This window comes from Ambystoma mexicanum, chromosome 10 (assembly GCF_040938575.1).
Source record: "Ambystoma mexicanum isolate Mex_15411 chromosome 10, UKY_AmexF1_1, whole genome shotgun sequence".
Lineage (NCBI taxonomy): Eukaryota > Metazoa > Chordata > Amphibia > Caudata > Ambystomatidae > Ambystoma > Ambystoma mexicanum.
In genome coordinates this window covers 1,542,315,634-1,542,333,785 of record NC_090932.1, presented here as the reverse complement: position 1 = coordinate 1,542,333,785, position 18,152 = coordinate 1,542,315,634, and the positions used below count along the sequence as shown (strand labels likewise).

Sequence of the window (18,152 nt, the reverse complement as noted above, 5' to 3'; positions counted from 1 at the left end):
GACCCTGAACAGCTTTCCGGGCGTCGAGCCTCCCTTCTCCTGGGCCATAGCCGGGCCTGAGAAACTTCTGGAGTCCTCCAAAAGCGTAGCTCGACGAAATCTTCACCCTTGAGGGGCGCAGACGAATCCGAAACGGGTCCCCGTTGATCGGATGGAAAGTCGGAGCTTGAGGCTCTTTTGACCGAAAAAAACAAAGTTTTTGAGAAAAAACGTGAAAAAATAGCACTAACGCTCGAGAGCAAAAGCACGAGGATCCCAACACATGAACGTGCGGTAAAAATCTGAAGATGGCTGCCAGAGGCGGTGCTTAGGTAGAGGGCAGTCATTGGCTGTGGTCAGTATGACGCAGAGACCAGTGATTGGTTATTACTACGAAAGACAGATCAGAAACGAAACTGATACTGGTTTTTTTCTTTACCGAGGATTCCCAGCCTGACGACGGGGAATATTCATGAGCATGTGAATCCATGCCAGACCCCATGCTGGAGAAGCACAAGAACCCACAGTTGAAATCGAAGAATGACGTCCAGTTTGCCCTGAAATCCAAACTTCAAAAATCATCATTTGGAATTTTCACAGGAGCAGCAAAATCGTTACACAGGACAGTCGAATTAAATTCTAAATCTAAAGACAAAAGTAAAGAGCAATTACAAAAATCCAAACTCCGACCAGCTGCAAAAAGAGCTCGCACAGATGAAGCAAAGAAATTAATCAGAAACCTTACGCCACCTCGTATCGGGCTAGTCGAGCGTAGTGGCAAAGAGTAAAAAACAGTGATTCAAGTGGCTTTGAAGTTGAAGTTTCAGATGAATCAAACTCTTAGATCCTTCTTTTCACCTCTGCGAATTTAAAGTATTCGATAGATGACGATGTGGAAACAGTTGATGAAACCGTAGAGACCTCTGACAAAAAGCGTGATTCATAGAAAATTCGGATAGAAGCAGACAAACATAAGCAAATAGCGTGAAAAAAGCAGACTGGAGTCGGGTCAAAAAAAATAAAAATAAAATAATGCCGGCACATCAGAAAGTTCGGTTAAAGGCAGAAGAGAGAATCAAGACCGTAAACCTAGGAAAAAAAGAAAATAAGGCTCCACACACTGCTTCAAAATTAAATCCTAAACAGACAAAGGCACAATTATTAAAACAAGAACACTCAACTCAAAATTTTGGGAAAAGGCTTATGGAGTTACCAAAAAAATGGGCTTTGGAAATCCAACTAGAAAACATTCTAGAGGAAAACAACAAAGTGAATTTAAACAGGAACAACATAATGAAGCTGTTGCATAGTATCCCTGCTTTGCCTACAATCAGATCAGACGACATTGCGATAGTACAATATAAGTCAGAAAGTCGTTCAAATTGGGTGATTTTGCATTTGAAATCCAAGTTCATTACAAAGTCCTTAATTGAGGCAAAAGACCTGATATTGTTTGGTTTTGACTTAGAACTATATGATAATTTGTCTGAAACCCAAGAACCATTACAAAACTCGCAAACTGAACAAACTGTAAACGAACAAAGAAGTTGGATATATGGGAGCAATTTAAAGCAAATTCAGAACCAGCTTTGGTCAATCAAAAAGGATCAAATCCCCATAGTGCGCGGGCAACATTAAATCAGCAAAAAAATCAATTAGCATAAAAATGGGGATATCGAAGCAACCCATCTGTTGACTTCATGGAACCCCCGAGATTTTGGCCATCTATTCTAAGATGATTGTCAATTAAGTGATAAGATCTTCATAATTTGCCGCCAGGAAACATGGCTTCGAGAAATTCCAACACGTGACGGCTACTCAATCTACTTAAATGCTGCAGGGAAAAAAATGATTTGGACGGCCGTTTTCTGGTCTAATCACAATGATCAAACATAACTGTAGTTGGAAGGTAATAAGTTCTTCAAATCCAAATCTGTTTGTACAAGTAACCATCTTACAATACAGTCACATTAACCTCCTGAAACCGAAACAGTTGATCATAAATACATATTAGAACCCTGCAATGATTTCCCAAACAAAATTCATTTAATCAGTAATAGCACAAATTGACGATTGTTTATTAGCCTTTGATGACCCATTCATCCTAGTGTGCAGAGACCTAAACTTTTCATGCTTCAACGACGCAAAAGAACCCATCACTTTAAAAGACCTAAACAGCCCTGATCAATGGTCTGATCGAGATAGTCGTTGGACACATGAGCTGGCTTTGAGACAGTGTAAAATGTTAAATGGTTGCACTAAGGGTGATATTCCGGCAGCCGACACTTGGCATCGAGGTTCAAGTAAGAAGACGTTGGATTACATCTGGGCCTCAAGAAATTTGCCAAGTAAAAATCTTTGAGCTAACAACGCTGAAAACGAAGTCATCATGACGCTTTGGTGTGGTCTTGGCTTTGGGTGCAAGATGTTATTCCTGCAAGATATAATACAAGCCTGTCTATAAACTGCGGAAAAACAGACTTCGGATAAAGTGAATTAACTAAATTCATTCAAGATTAAGTCTGCAATGACCAGTTCAATTATGCTCCCCTGCAGATGCAATTTAAAATGAGAACATGGTGACAAAACTGAAATAGGAAATAAACACCCTTATAGCATTTCAGTGGGAGAAGCAAAGGCGGCCTTACTTATGGACCTGAGGCTCCTAAAGAAAGCCCGAATTCAAAACTGCGAGAAGTTGATAAAATAAACTGCGCCTACGCTATCGAAACTGGCTGAAATCTTTCAGTACAATTCGTGATCAAGACCAGGCCGAAAAAATGTTGCGGCTGATTACGCAAAAAGACAGCAGGCATATCTGGGAAATTAACACTGGACAGTTAAAACAAGCTTTTGCAATGTCAAACAGAGTAAACGCAGCCAGCTGGGTCAAGCAATTCTCTGCAGTTTTTGACGCTGAAGATCATGAAGTTAAAACATCCAACACTCAAACATCAAGTTGGAGGGTCACAGAGTCTCATGAGAACATCGAAATGGCAATTCAAAAACTAAAAACCTCAAGGGCAGCCGGTCCCGACGGCCTATCAAATGTGATGCTTAAACGGAATAAATCCCATTGGGACACTTTTATGAAGGCCTTGTTTGATCGAATTGCAGAGACACAGGCTCTTCCCGATTCTTGGAGGGGAGCGGTGGTTGTACCGGTGTTAAAGAAGGGCAATCGAAATGATCCGACAAACTATCGTCCGATTGCCCTTCTTGATACTATGGGAAAAGTATTTGCGACAGTTCTGCAAGGAAAACTTGCGAAATGCGCTGAAGGGGCAGCAGTGGCAGACGATCGGCAAACTGGGTTTACGAGGAGAGTTGAAGTAAATCTGATGCTGCTTAATATGTTAAAACTAGAGGCCTTGAAAAGTGGTAAAAAATTATTTTTTGCCTTTGTCAACTTGAAACCGGTTTTTGGCAGCATCAACAGACAGGCCTTATGAAGTAAATTGAACGCCTGGGGGTGCCCCGATAATCTACTACAACCACTAATGGCATTCTACTGAACTACTTTGATTCGAGTGCGTTTAAATACACAAGGAGATCTAACTGATGAAATGCAGACGAAAAAGGGGGTGAAACAGGGATGTCCATTGGCGGCACTGTTTATTTCAGATCTACCAATGGCATTAAAACAACCCAGGATCTTTCCCCACCGCCCCCCCCCCCCCCAGAGTAAATGGTCAGCAGCTTAGTTGGGTCATCTATGCTGACATTGTGCTCCTGGACTCAACACAAATCGGGCTACAAAGATTACTTACAGCCCTACGAGGGTATCTCAATAAAAATGAACTAGAAATAAACGTTAAAAAAAAAAATCAAAGATAATATCCTTTGGTCCAACAAGTCACCAATGTGATAAAACATTTTACTTGCCGGGTGAACAATGAACCTTTAGAACATAGACAGAATATGTTATTTGGGTGTCATATTTAACACTTCTATACGCAAATGGAGTTGGATGCAAGATTTAACTTCACAAATGCAGACGTTTGCCTTAGAAGGGGCAGAATTGCATGCCAAGTATGGCAAATTTACACTGATACCGGTTCTCACATTCTATCTCCAAAAAGTGGTGCCTGCAGTAACTTTCGGTAGCGAAGCAGGTTGGAATATTGATGCAAGACTCTGGTGCCAACGTGAAGTGAAGTTCTGGCGAAAGGTGCTCAAACTCCCTCAGTACGTGTCAATAACCACAATTCGCTACGAATTATGCATAGAAGCTTTATACGGCACAGTTCTGTGGAAAGCTATTACAGCTATGCGCAAGATACGCCTTGTTCAAACTGTGAAACCGTACGAGATACTAAGCGTGAAGAGAAATAACACTTCTGCTGATTTACTTACAATATGGGAGTGTGATGAGTCAGAGGGAGCCAAGGCACATCAGGGCCAATTGAATAGTGAAAGGCCATTAAATCCTGATATTCCCAGGAAGAGGGATCTACAGGGCTGATGTCAAAAGGTCTTGGCGGGAGGGCCTTCTTGGTTGAGAGACAAGCGAGTGCTCCAATGAGAGAAAGAGTGAGGTGCTTTTTTTAAATACTGGACTTCTAATGTGTCTTGATTTGCCAGGACCCGGAGAAGGGGAAGAAGAAAGCGGCCCTCCAGAAGGAGGGAGTTATGAATGGGCCTACTGAGTTTTTATTACCCAGAGTTAAGGCGAAGTTTGCTCCTGCTGAGCAACCCGTGAAGTCATGTTATTGAAACTAGAGGCTCTGAAGTGAGACAGATTGAGAGAGGGAAGCGCCGAAATAGAAAGCTCCCAACGCCCGGAGGTCCGAACAGCTGTCTAATTGAGCGAGAAGAAGTCAGTCTGAACGGTACGAAGACCGGGAGGGACGGGCCCAGGCAACACAGCTGGCGACTCATAACCGCCGCTGAACAAACAGCTGAGAAAGGTAGCGAGCAACGCAGAGTCTAACCCAACACAGCTGAGCGAGGGCCTGTCATTTCGGAAGTAGCCGCAGCGCTCCGATCAGCTGTGTGGAGGAGCGGAGAGCCGCTCTAGCCCCCAACGTTGCGGGGGCAGAGCTTGGCTCCGAACGAACAGGCGAGCCTCCCCAAAGTCAGCGCGGAGCCTGGAGAACGTTGACAAAAAAAGGTCCGCAGGTCCTCAGCCAAAGAAGCGTTACAGGAGGAGCCGACACTCCTATGCAGCAGACGAAACACCGATGTAATTAAGAGGTGGAAAAGTGAAGCCCCAAGTGCAATTGTATGACAGAGGAGCAGGTTGTGAGACAAAGGGCTCCGACCTCAGGGCACAGAGACTTTAAGGGCAATATGGCTGAAGGAAGGGACTTAAAGAAAAGAAAGTATAAACTGCCTTATCTCTAAAGACCCAAAGGAGACAATGTTTGTCAAGCTGTTACCGGGGAAGTAAAAAGAGACTTAAAGACGACAATCCTACTCGCTGAGAGTCAAAGGGTCAGCCATAATAAGGAGAGGTCTCTTCACTTCGAGTTGTTGGGCTAATAGACACTATTTCAGTACGAAGAAAAGGAGCCAGAAGCAACAGTACCAGAGAAGTCACCTCAAGCTGTTGAGTGTGTTTTAATAGCAAAGGAAAAGAGAAAAGGAGTTAACGAATAAAAACAGTTTAATTAAAAGTGTTGTGTCTGTCTCTTCTCTAACCGCTCTATCACAGGGAGGAGAAAGTATTTAAAAATACTAAATGACGCAGATGTATCAACAGAAGTAGTAAGAATTTGGCTACAGCGTTAGACTTTGCAACCTCCATGCATGAAATTGGTGTACTCCCAAAATATTTCCTTCACAATATCACTGCGATCAGTTTATAAGACTACGTTTGAATCTCTATAAAACCAAAGAGTGATGTTGAAGCATGACAGTAAAACATTAAATCATTGCCGTTATTGCACGATGGCAGTAGAATCAGTAAAACATTTGGTGACTGAATGCATGGAAATTTCAGCCCTACGCTCGCTACAAACTAAAACTGAAATATGGATGAGTGGTGGAGTTATTTAATTTCTGGCATAAATCTGCAATTGACTTGTGGAGTTATACATTTTATGGATGGAATAGTGACAGATTTATAACACTTGCAGAAGATCATATTAGTTTGATGGTTGGTTGAAATTGTAGTGACATTGATGTGACAAAAAGTTTGTTTTCTTTTTCAAAACTAATGTTACAAATTAAAGAAAACCGTTTAAAAAAGCCACAAAACCTTTAACATACGGATTGCAATATTATCACTGCAAGCTAATAAGTAATTGGGGCAGTGAGCAGGGCGAGGTGTGCACACACACATACCTTACTAGGAGATACCATCTTTATATCCGTGGTGATGCAAAACAAATGTGTATTTAACTGGTTCATCACCCCAATGATTAGTCTTTTAATACCATCGCCATCGAGTTATGACTATGATTATGACTATGATAGAATGCTCACCTATACTTCTCAAACAGTATGACCTGCAATTGGTTGAGTAAGCGTTAGATTTTTGAGCAAAAATAATTGCCAATGCTGATTGAATACCCCACTCTAAATTATTTGGAACATAACGTGTTAGGTAGAATTTGTGATTGTCGTCTTGCAATCTATTTGTATTCTAAAGGCTCCAGTGCCGTGGCCAAGCAATAGATTTGTGAAGAACCAAAATGGTTTGAAACCAGTAAAAAGGCTTCCCATTAGTGAGATGTCAAGTGTATTAAGTCTCACGATTGAGCATGCAACTTGTTGTCCGAGTCAATAGCCCCGCAGTGTAGGAAAATTGATTCCATCTACCAAACTCACTAGAGTGTAGGTGTCCTATCTGGAATCACCAGTCGCGGTCTGTATGCATTTTCTGTGCGGCCGCCATTTTTATTTAATAGCGGGTGACTTCCACGTATACGCCTGATTACTTAACTCGCTCGGCGTGCGCAAAGCATATTGGGAATTGCAGTGCAGATGAAGTCTTGTTGAGTATGTGCCAAAAGTTATGCAAATTAACAAAGGGGGTCCTGAGAGTACATCTGCCAGACATTAGTCCTGGTTACCAGAGATTTACCCGGATTCTTTAGCTCACTATCTTTCAGAGGAGAAATATCCAAAACATCAGTCTCTGTCCTGCCCGCGGGCAGTCCAGCACCGAAATTCTAGGCAATGTTCCTCTGAACAAAAGTACCAACAGCAACCCCAGACACATGTTTGTCTGGTTGGACCTCATCAGTTGGGTGGAGCTGTGCCTCTCCAAGAATGGTGAGCAAGGGGTCCACGTCTGGATTCCCCTAGTAACTTAGGGTGACCTAAAGTTACTTAAATTATGCAAACTAACAAGGGGGTCCTGGAAGTCCCTATGCCAGACATTAGTCCTGGTTACGAGAATCTTACCCAGATTCTTTAGCTCACTATCTTTCACAGAGGAGAAATATCCAAAACATATCTGCCTGGCCTAGAGACCCAAGCGACTCCTCATTGATGACGGCCAACAAGGCTGAAACCGGTCTGGGGATGCTTGTGGTCTCGTGCAGAAGGGATGGGACCTAGCAGCTCGGGCTGGACTGCCCCTTTTGGGGTAGGATTAAGCTTTATTTGCATATGGTTTTTTCCCCCCTTCTATAATGGCAGGCTGGAGGGTTGCCCGAGCTGTGCCTGTGGTTAGGATTAATTCAAAACCTTACAGCCATCACCTTTCTGTTTTGCTGTGCCAAAAGTTATGCCATTCTGATGTGAATGTAAGCATTGTGGGTACACAGGTCAGCATGTTACTTTTTAACATTGGTGCGCTGTACTTCACCATTGTAGTTTACATACATTTGCGTCATCAATTGTTCTAAATTCATCAAACATTATAAACAGACCAACCATATGTTGTCAGAGAGCCTATGGACCGTGAATCAAAAAATATTTTAAAGAAAAGATACTGTCAAGCAAACTATATGGGATACATTACTCACCATAAACGTATTTCTGAAGCTTGAATCTGCTTAGATTCACATGCTGTGCATAGGCCGACATCTACTGGAAGCTGCAGAGTATTACAGTTGCATTCAAAAAGGGACGCCGACCGGGCGTGCCAGTAATACTATCCCTAGTGTGACGTCCGCTCTACTCATGGTCCTTCACATTTCGAAGTCCCTCAGATTGTTATTTTTCCTGACATGAGGTAGCATGAAGTGTATCAGGAGTACAGATGTATCCAAGCAGATATCTATAGACAAGCTCATAAGCATCCATGCGCCTTCTCAACCAGGGGAGAAAGGGTGGGCGCATGTTAATCTAAGCAGATACAAGCATTGGAAATACGATTACGGTGAGTAATGTAACCCTTCTGTGGCTTGTGGAATCTGCTCAGATCACATGCTGTGCATAAATTAGCAAGCAGTGTCAAGAGAAAGTGGTGGGTTTTGAGAAGGTTCATGGGCAAACAGATGTCTTAGAACCGCTTGTCCCACCTGTGTATCTCACTTGGAATGTGTGTCAATGCAGTAGTGCTGAGTGAAGGTGTGTACTGAGCTCCATGTAGATGCTTTGCAAATTTTGTCTAAGGGTAGCTCCAGTGCTTCTTGTGGAGTGAGCTCTCGGCGTGAAAGGCAGGGTCTTGTCTGACAGGGAACAGCACAGTTGTATGCACCCGACTATCCATCAGGAGATGGCATTCTTGGAAATGCAATCCTCTTTTTTTCCTGGGGCTACTCTGTAGCGGTCTAGTCTTGTTTACATAGTAAAGGACTGCCCTTCTACATCTAGTGTGTGGCGTTTAACCTCAGATGAGCTTTGGGGGTTCTGGAAGAAAGCTGGAAGCGCAATAGACTGGTTTACATGACATTCTGGGATGAACTCCGGGGAGAACGTAGGATGTGCCCGTAAAACCAGCTTATTTTTGTGTATGACAAAAAGGATTCTGCACTGACAATGCTTATATTTCACCATCCCTTTTTATGGAGGTGATGACCATTAAGAAGGCAGTCTTGCAAGTCAGATGTTTAAGACTTGAGTTGTGCATCGGCTCAAAAGTCCCATGAGCTTAGCGAGTACTACATTGAGGTCCCAACTTGGTGGTGGGTTTGAAATTGTAGGGTGGAGTCTTTTTACTCACTCCGTGAATGCCTTGATGACTGGCACTTTCCACCACAATACTTTATTGTGGGATGTGGTGTAAGCAAAGAGGGCCGCCAGGTGGACCTTAATCGAGTTGAATACTAACCCTGAATCTAGCAAGTGGAACATACAATTTAGAATGTGACTTGAGGTACATTCAATGGGGTTAATTTGTTTAGACTGGCACCAAATTACAAATCTCTTCCACTGGTCAAAACAGTGTCTAGTGTTCGTGCCTCCTTAAGGATATCCATACACCTTTGTGGTAGGTTAAGATGTCCGAACTCTATGACTTCAGGAGCCATGCTATCAAGTATAGATTGAAGCTGAGGGTGCACTGTTAAGCTCCTGTGCTGAGTGAGTAGTTTGGACAGGTACGGGAGTTTGATGGGATCCCACATCGCCAGTTTGTGCAGTGGTGGTACCAAGGTTGTCTCACCCACATAGGAGCAACTAGGATGAGCGTCACTTGATCCTTGTGGATCTTGCATACCACCTTTTTCATGAGGTGTCAGGGGTTGGGGGTGGGGGGTGTTGGGAGCATAGTCGCATTTCCCTGACCAGTTCATCAATAGGGTGTTCCATTGGAGCCTGGCTAGTGGAACCTGGACGCGAAGTCTGGGCATTGACTGTTTTCGCTTGTAGCAAAAACGTCTATTGTGGGGTAACCCCATAGAGAGAAGAGGTGTTGTACAACCTCAGAGTCTAGTTGCCACTAGTGTTCCTCTGCTAAGGGATCTCTGCTCAATGAGTCTGCCAGTGAGTGGAGTTCCCCTGGAACGTGCTGTGATAGGAATATCTTCCGTTTGAGTGCGCACTTCCAAATTTGTTGTGCTAGCTTGCACAGATTTGGAGCAAGTCTAGAACTGGGCACATAGAGGTCACAAGGAAGTAGGTTGAATAGATATCCGTATTTACCTTGTTCGCTGGTACAATCTCTATGGCATCCTTGAGTAGGAGCACGTTGGCCTCTTTGAGAAGGATGAGCCGTTCTTCCTTAATTGATCTTCTCCGATGCGGGGGATGGTTTGAGGATGAGCTCAACACTAACCTCCCGCTACTGTCGACAGCACCCACTTGTCCGTGGTGATTCCCTCCCATGCGTGGGTGAAGTGTGAAATGCGTCCTCCTACTGGAGAGGTATGGGAGGGGAACTGTAGCGTGCCGTCACTGCTTAGGAAGTGTACCTCCACCTCTGGATGTGGAGGACCTCCCCCGGCCACGAGATCGGTGCTTGGCTGTTTAATATACCTTGTGAGGCTTGGCCCCGTGTGTTATTCCAGGAAGAGACTTGACCCTGTCTGTAACCAGAGCCTCGGAGCTTTTTGGCCACAAAACAGATGAAAATTACTTCTGCCTCTCTGGCCTGGTGGTTTGGTCGTTAGCTGGCCTAGAGATTTTATAGCGCGTCATATTCCTCCTTGGTGGACTTTAATGAGTCTTCTGCTGCTTTGCTGAATAAGACGTTAGGTTCCACAAATATATATCAAGTAGTGTAGCCTGGGTCTCCAGTTTGAAACAGACTGGCGTAGCCATGCGTGGCGCTCGATTATGGTGCCTTCGGCAATAATACTGTCCGCATTGCCTGCAGCATCTAGGTTGTTTTTAAGAATGCAGCTGGATGTTGCCTTGCCATCCGCTGCCACCAGGGCTAGTTGCGACTTCAGAGGCTCGGGAGCCGAAGCTATCAGGGTAGTTATCTCGTCCCATTTGTGGCAATTATAGCTTGCCAACAGCATCAAATTATTGGTGATCCTCGTTTGGAAAGCTGCAGAAAACGCTACCTTTCTCCCCATTGTGTAGAGTTTTTTGCTCTCCTTATCTGGGGGTGCCTCTGAAGAGGCGAATGGTGTCCCTGCCCTTTTACGGGTTGTGGTAACCACGAGCGAATCTGGCTTGAGCTGACCCCGATGTAGAGTGGGGCAGACAGCGCTGGGCGAGAAAGTTTTTCAACCCACGAGTTGACTGCCATTGTCGGATTTGGTGTTTCCAGAGGAGGTTGAAACCTTTGGAGATTGTAGAATAGGGATAAATTGGGTGGCAGCCTTCTTGTCCCCCAATATATCTTCTACAAAGTCTTTATCTAGCTGAGTCTCTTGGATACCGAAGTGTTCAGCTGCCTTAATTAACATGTCATTATGGAGAAGCGGGTTGTCCACTGGAAAATCCTGCTGAATTGTGAGGCCAGGTTATACACCTCTTCCTCCTCATCATGATGAGTCTCTTGATAGGTCTCATTGTCATCCGTGTCTGTGTGGACATCATACAGATCACCTTGGACTGGACTAGTAATAGGGAGAGTATCAGATTGAGCTTTCTTAGCTGGGGCTGGGAGGTGGAAGCCTCAGCTGTGGGAGGTGTGCTCTGGAAGTTATTGTATGCCTGTGTTTTTTTTCCTAAAAGAAATTGGCCATAGTCATGACCCAGTCTATGTCTTCAGCAGTCCATGTGGCTGAACTTGGAATGACACCAGGGTACTGAGGGGGTAGAGTTCGGTCCTATGGGTGTAGGATGGCCCTGTGTGTAGACTGGGCAGGAGTCTGAGGCGGGCCTTTGTTCTGCCAAGGAACCTTCCTCCTGGGGACAGGGTTTCTCGCTACGAGTAGGAGTAGATATGTCTTTATTAGGCTTATCCTTGTGATTGGGGCTCTTGGAGGAGTGTTTGTTAAGCTCACCTGGCTCCCACAGAAGCGATCGGAACTGGACAGCTGCGGTCTCCACCAATGTGACGCGTAGGGCCATGACGACGGACTGGACTGGCCCACCTAGCTTCGTTTGCTTGGCCTGTAGGAATATTCTTCTGCAAATGGAGAAAGGGAATTAACCACCCGTGGAGTTGAGCGTAAATCCCCCCACCCCCGCTGTTCTCCCCACAGATCGCCTTTGATGTCCCCTCTTATAGTCTCACCCGATGGTTTGAAAAGATGAGCTCTCCATCCTGAATGGAGCGCAGGGGCGCGTTGATAACCAGTTGCTTCACTGGCTCGATGGAATTAGGTGAGTTCCAGAACAATATTGACTCCGAGATTCCCAGCAAGACACCGGAAGTATAAAGTTCGTAAGAGTTCAAATGCATGACTTTCACTCTTGTCCGATTCCTTGCAGGTTGCAGCTTGCCCTAATGAAGAATTCCTCGTGGCAACCGGTAGTATTCTGGTAAGGATTTGCATTTTCCAACACAGTTCGATAAAATAATGTCAATATGTAACCTGTTGCTTTCTCCCTTATTCAGGCGCTGAGAGAAAGTATGAAGTCTTGGGGAATAATACCTCCGGCGGCAAAATCGGGTAACTATTGTGGTGAGGAGGGTTCCCCTCGATAGTCCCTTTGTTTCACCTTGCTGTCCTTTTGTTTCCCCTTAGGGGCCGGTGTTCGGCGAAGATTCAGTGGGAGCTGCGCCGACCCGTGAAGGGGAATAGTACCCCCGGTGGTAAAATCAGGTAGGTCTATGGGGGTGGGGGGGTAACTAATATTCTTCTGTGTATTCCCTTGGCTCACCTTGCTGTTCTTGTCTTCTCCTTAGGTGCCTGAGTGCGGCGGGAACATGCAGGAGGATGCGGTGGAATGTGAAGATGCTGCGAAGGCCGGCGAGTTCAGCGCGGCGCTGCAGCAGGCGAGGCGACGTGCATAAAATAACTTTTCTTCCAGCTCGAAGGCGCGATGGATCGAGAATTCAGGTAAGGATTAAAAGGTATTGCTCTTGTTCTAACCTTTTCTCCTTCTTTCTCCCTTTTTCTAGGAGCTCCAAACTCGAGGCGGGCGTGGCAGAAGGCTGGATGCAGACTTGCAGGCACGGTGAGCGTTACGCTGCTGGATGCAGAATAACGCGAAGCGTGTGCTGCTCTTCGGGCGTGGTTTAAATAGCCTCCAAAGTAGTCCCAGGTAAGTATTCCTCCCCAGCCCCGCCCGAGTAAAAAAATAGTCCCTAAGTAAAGTAGTCCCTTCCAAGCCTCTTTTGGCTTGGAGCTCTTGCAGCATGATCTGCATCAGGTAAGTTTTAATCTATGAGCCTGGCGCCTATTGCGCCAGGACTGACTCTCCATATGAGCCTGGCGCCATAGGCACCAGAACTGGACCCAAATAGCCCCTAGCAGGGGTTTTTGGGCTTGCTTAGGATAACTTTAGGCCTCCTTCCAGTTTCCTGGAGAGTTTGGACTTCAGCAGGCTCTCGGGGACATGCGTTTTAACTAGGTGGGATAAAATAGTGTTTAGAGCTTACAGCCGTTTGACGTGTGAGGTCGACTTTTCGGCAGTGGGGTGGATTGCAGCCTCGTCGCCTGACTTTCGGTCAATGTTTTGGGGATGGTGTATTGTTGGTCTTTAGACTTACAGGCCCCGACATGAGGCAATCAGGAATACAAGTGCTCCAAGGACAGGGATTCTGTAGACCTTCCCCTTGTCGACCAAACGCCCACACAGTGTCAAAGTCTACTCCTTGCCATGGGCTATGTGCTTAGTGCTGGGGGTTGTTGTAGTGCTTTCGCCACTGGGTGTTGTCCCCATAACAGAGCCGCTGGCCTGTCTTTTGGGGTTGGGGGGCCTGCACTTGGCAACCTAACGGTTCGCTGTCTGTAAAGACCGCAACACTACCGTCACTGGAGGCTTCCGCCACGTCCATGCCGGCCTCGGCCTGCATGGCGTGATGGGCCCAGGGTTTAGTTCTTCGGTTTTGAAGAGTTTTTGGTTTGAAAAGCTTACAGACTCGACAATGCCCCTTGTTGTGATCGCGTGCTACACACAAATTACACATGGTGCTAGTCTATCCACGGGAATCTATTGCACGTGGGGCAAATTTAAATGGGGTATTCTCCATGTTTAAGGGGAATGGCAGCCAGGCGATCAAGGGAAAGGAGGGGAAAATGCATTCTACAATAACCAACCCCCACTCTCCCTACTGTTAGGGTCTAGTCAATTTTTCATAAGCAAATGGCGTTAGCCGAAATGAATCCTGCGATAAGCGTCCGTCACGATGGCGGAAAAAAACAGAGGGACCTCGACGTGTGAAGGACCATGGGTACAGTGGACGTCACACTAGGGATAGTATTACTGGCACACCCGATCAACGTCCCTTTTCGAGTTTCGAAAATAACTAATACTCTGCAGCTTCCACCAGATGTCGGGCGATGCAAAGCATGTGATCCAAGCAGATTCCACAAGCCTCAGAAATATATACAAGTACATTATCTGAAAATATATAACTGTTAAGGTCATAAGAACATATTCATTTCATGTTCTGTGTTTAAGCCATCTGTTGTGCATCTTAAGATAGATACATTTGGATTCCATCGGTCAGAGTTTAAATGTTAAATCACCCCCATGTTTAGTGCATTTGGCTTTCATGAAGCCTATACATTTCAAATCCTGTGTTGTGCATTTGGTGGCACTCCTGGCAGTGAAATGCCAATGGCAATTTCAGGTCTTGGCTGCCGAAATTCGTGAGGTGTTCTCGAATATGTATGCACGAATGGTGCTCCCTATTTATAGCTGCTTGTATATGCAGATGGCATATACTAACTACATGTGTTTTACAATTGAAGTCTTCCATGGAAGTCTCAGTCCTCTTTGTATTTGAAGCCGACGCAATCGTTGCGAGCATGCTTACACATGCTGCAGGATCCACATTTGTGGAAGCCCTTTGGTTTCTTTTAACCAGTCAGATCAGGTCTCTTATGTTTGTATCTAGGAATGATGGACAAAGTTTCTTTCTCAAAGTCAGGGCACTAATAAATACAAATTGCGGTCTGTTTTCAGTATAAGGCAGTACATTCTTGTCCATCTGCAGCAAATGCAGTGTTTAAACGTGATTTTGTTTAGTGCATGCGAGTCTTTGTGGATACTGTGCGACTATTAATTCAATCTCTACGAATGTATGCATTTGGTACACCGACCTTTGGTGCACAGACTATCATGTCTGAACTGCTAATATTTTGATCTAATCCTGTGCCTTATCATTTTAGTAAAGTACCCTCTTACAAAATCTCTTGGACAGGAGTACACACTTTCAAATGCTTCCTCTTGGCTGCAGTGAATAAGATTCTTGGAATTGGCAGATGGAGGGGGCAGCCTGGAGACTCCTCATTGCAATTAGCCAAGTGCTAAATGAGGCATAAACATTTAGTAAAGATAAAGGACTGCACAAGGCTCATTTCACATCTTCAGTAAGTTGTTAGACAGGCTGAGAGCTGCCTACACCCTCACCCAAACTTGCTGAAGTGGGTCTTCTAGGACTTCCGCCCGTCGGGGCAACAGATGGCATTTGCAAAGCGATCAGGGCAGGGGTCAAATTCCATGGTCTTTTACTTTACAGCCACAGGCCAATAAGGAAATTCGTCATCTCCTCCCCCCCCCCCTCCCACCCCCCCCCCCACCCCCCCCCCCCCCCCCCCCATCAACCCTTACCATCACCTGGTGTTAAGAATGATGCCAGTACCCTTCCAGAGAATATGCACAGGGAGGCTGATGAAGTGAGGATCAGGAAAGAAAAGTTGGGATGTGGTCTAAAGTGGGTGCCTAAGCTTTTTCCTTTAACAGGGTTTCCAGGGAGAGCCAGAGGAAGCGCACAAAACATCAAGATGACCTAGCCCAAAGGTGCAGGCTGGCATCAACAGAAAAAGACTACATCAGAAAGATAGCAGAACATGCCGCCTGGATGGGACAAGTTTGTTCTTGAAGTGAAAAACACAAGCCAACAGCATATCTACCCAAATGTTTTGGCTTATGGATAGTATATAGAATGTGTCTAAGGATCGCAGTGCAAGAAAGAATATGCCCCCTGAAATAAATGATACAACGGAACATTACCACATTGCAAAGGTGACTGTAGCGATGTTCACTGTACTAACAGTGGTATACAATACAACCAATTTAAAATAATTGCATCAGTAAACATTTCCGACTGAAATACTGTGCATTTCATAAACAGACAGGCCAGAACTGGCAGCATTGGAATACTGCCTCAACTTGTTCAGACTATAATGAGTCTCAGCAGCCTTTTCAGGACAACCTCTGCAGTTCGACAACAAAAGGATCCAGTGTATACGAACTGGACTCACAGCATTTACCAATGTGCCCGCACTAGTGCAGTTTCTCTCACCCTGCCCATTTTACTGAAGCTCAATTAAGGCCAATAATATTCCTTGGAGAAATGTTCTCTTGTTATAGACTAGTAACTAATTATACTCGTCACATTAACTTCTAGCGCTCAGAAGCCCTAAGGCTGCATACACTGAAGTTCTATAGAACATCAAACCAAAAGGGAAGCAACAACAGTAACCCTCTTTATAGCACCTAAAGCACCCCACCAAAAGACCCCATCAAATTAGGTTTACAACAATAAGTCTATTAGAAATAGATGCACGTTGGTTGAGAATCACAAAATTTGGACAGACTGCCAATACTACAACAGGTAAAGAAAGGCATCGTTAATTCAAAGGTCAATAACTCCAATCCAATGCTTTGAGGTCAACGGTGGTAAAGCAAAAAGGTAAAACTTTCTACCTCATATGCAAGATTGGACTTCTGCACTTCACCTGCTGCCCTGTGTGCTTACTGCATTCAGAGCCATGAGATGATACAGCAACATTTTTGGTTTAGAAACTTAAATAAAACTGCAGCTGTGTTACAGTTAAAAATCTCAGTAAGTAAGCCAGCGCAAACATTCTTACCTTGCTTTCTGTGGAGATGTGGTTGTCCCTCATAACAGGGTCTTCATTCAGTACCAGCTCCTCAAGAGCAGCAACTGTGGCACACTGTTCAGCATTGCAGTGTGCAAACAAAGATTTCTCCCGGTTCTACATTCAAGCAATGAGAAAAATAACATTTTACAACCCCCTTATAATGATACCAAACACCCCCTGAAGAATACTCTCCAACACTCTGCATGACCACCAAGATACACATGAAATGGGAAGTTATGAACTCCAATTCTTTCAAACATTCTAAAGCATCTCCCCATAATCGATGCAGAAACGTAGGACGAATTCTAGCATTGTATTCGCAGAACTCCAACAAAACTTCCACACCACCTCCAGATGCCCCTTGCCACACCTGCAGCTCCTCAATGGCAGCCTCGATGAAGCACGACTCTGGGCAACTTTTCTCCTCCTCATACTGTCTTTGTAATGCCTCCCTTTCTTCGAGGATCACCTGCTGCAGGATCTGCTCTCTGGAGGCCACCAGCAATTTAGAATATTGCATGTTCTGCTCATCTAGGACGAAAAGGTGAAGCTGTTGATGTTGCAAACTGACCTCTGCAGACAATTCTCAGCACAAGACCGTTCACCCAAGCAGTGCCAGCCTTTCATTGCAGATTACACATCTCAGAAAAAGATTTGCAGCAAGAATACTAGCATGATCACAGCCTCTCCAGATCACTCCAGACTTTCTGCCAACAGATTTAATAATTTCAGGAACAATGGCTTACATGTGTTCAGTTGGAACATCAAAGATCAAAAACATTGTATTAAATGCAAGTTAATTTGTTCAATTTTACATTGCTGACGTGTTATGTTTTAGTTTACTGCATTTCCTTTTGCTTCCCCAAAAATCCAAACCCCCTCTTCTGTAAATGTCCTTGCACACAGACATTTTATTTCATATTTAAGTGGGAAGAAGTGCCGTTATGCCCCACACCCCACTAACCACCTCATGCTGCCGCCTTTCACGCCATTAATTTACCCATTTGACTTTTAAAAATAAAAAAGTGCAATGTCAACAGCCCATAGTTATGGTCATCAGTTTTTGTTTTTTCAATTTCGGACCAGAAAAAAAAAAAGCATACGTCATGCTCCAATTCCGGCATTGTTTTGCCACTATTTTAAATTCAGCAACTTCCGTAAATAACCCATTACAAGATCTGGCATCCTCACCTCCGAGAAGAACAGGCTGCTCCACCTTCATCCATTTTGACTTAGGCAGTGCTACTAGGACTCCCTTCTCCCGTCTCATGAGCTGCATCGTGATGGTGTCGCCAACAGAATACAGGTGTGTCTCAGCAGCAACGACGCTGTAAACACAAAGCACAGAGCTCAGCACAGTAGAGTCAAAGAAAGAGGCTAAACGTGAAAGGACTGCCCAGAGATCTGAGAGGCCAGGGGGTCAACCAAGTCGGT

The 18,152-nt window shown here is 44.8% G+C and overlaps 1 protein-coding gene across 2 annotated transcripts in view; it reads right to left on the bottom strand.

Moving 5' to 3' along the window:
* RNF10 (ring finger protein 10) overlaps positions 1-18,152 on the bottom strand; it is a 776,216-nt gene that overhangs the window by 578,565 nt on the left and 179,499 nt on the right. For both annotated transcript variants that reach the window (XM_069619770.1, XM_069619769.1), the window contains exons 6-8: positions 17,910-18,046; positions 17,089-17,249; positions 16,707-16,832 (exon numbers count right to left, since the gene is read on the bottom strand). In XM_069619770.1, the coding sequence (XP_069475871.1) occupies positions 16,707-16,832; positions 17,089-17,249; positions 17,910-18,046 (424 nt within the window). The remainder of the gene's footprint in view (positions 1-16,706; positions 16,833-17,088; positions 17,250-17,909; positions 18,047-18,152) is intronic.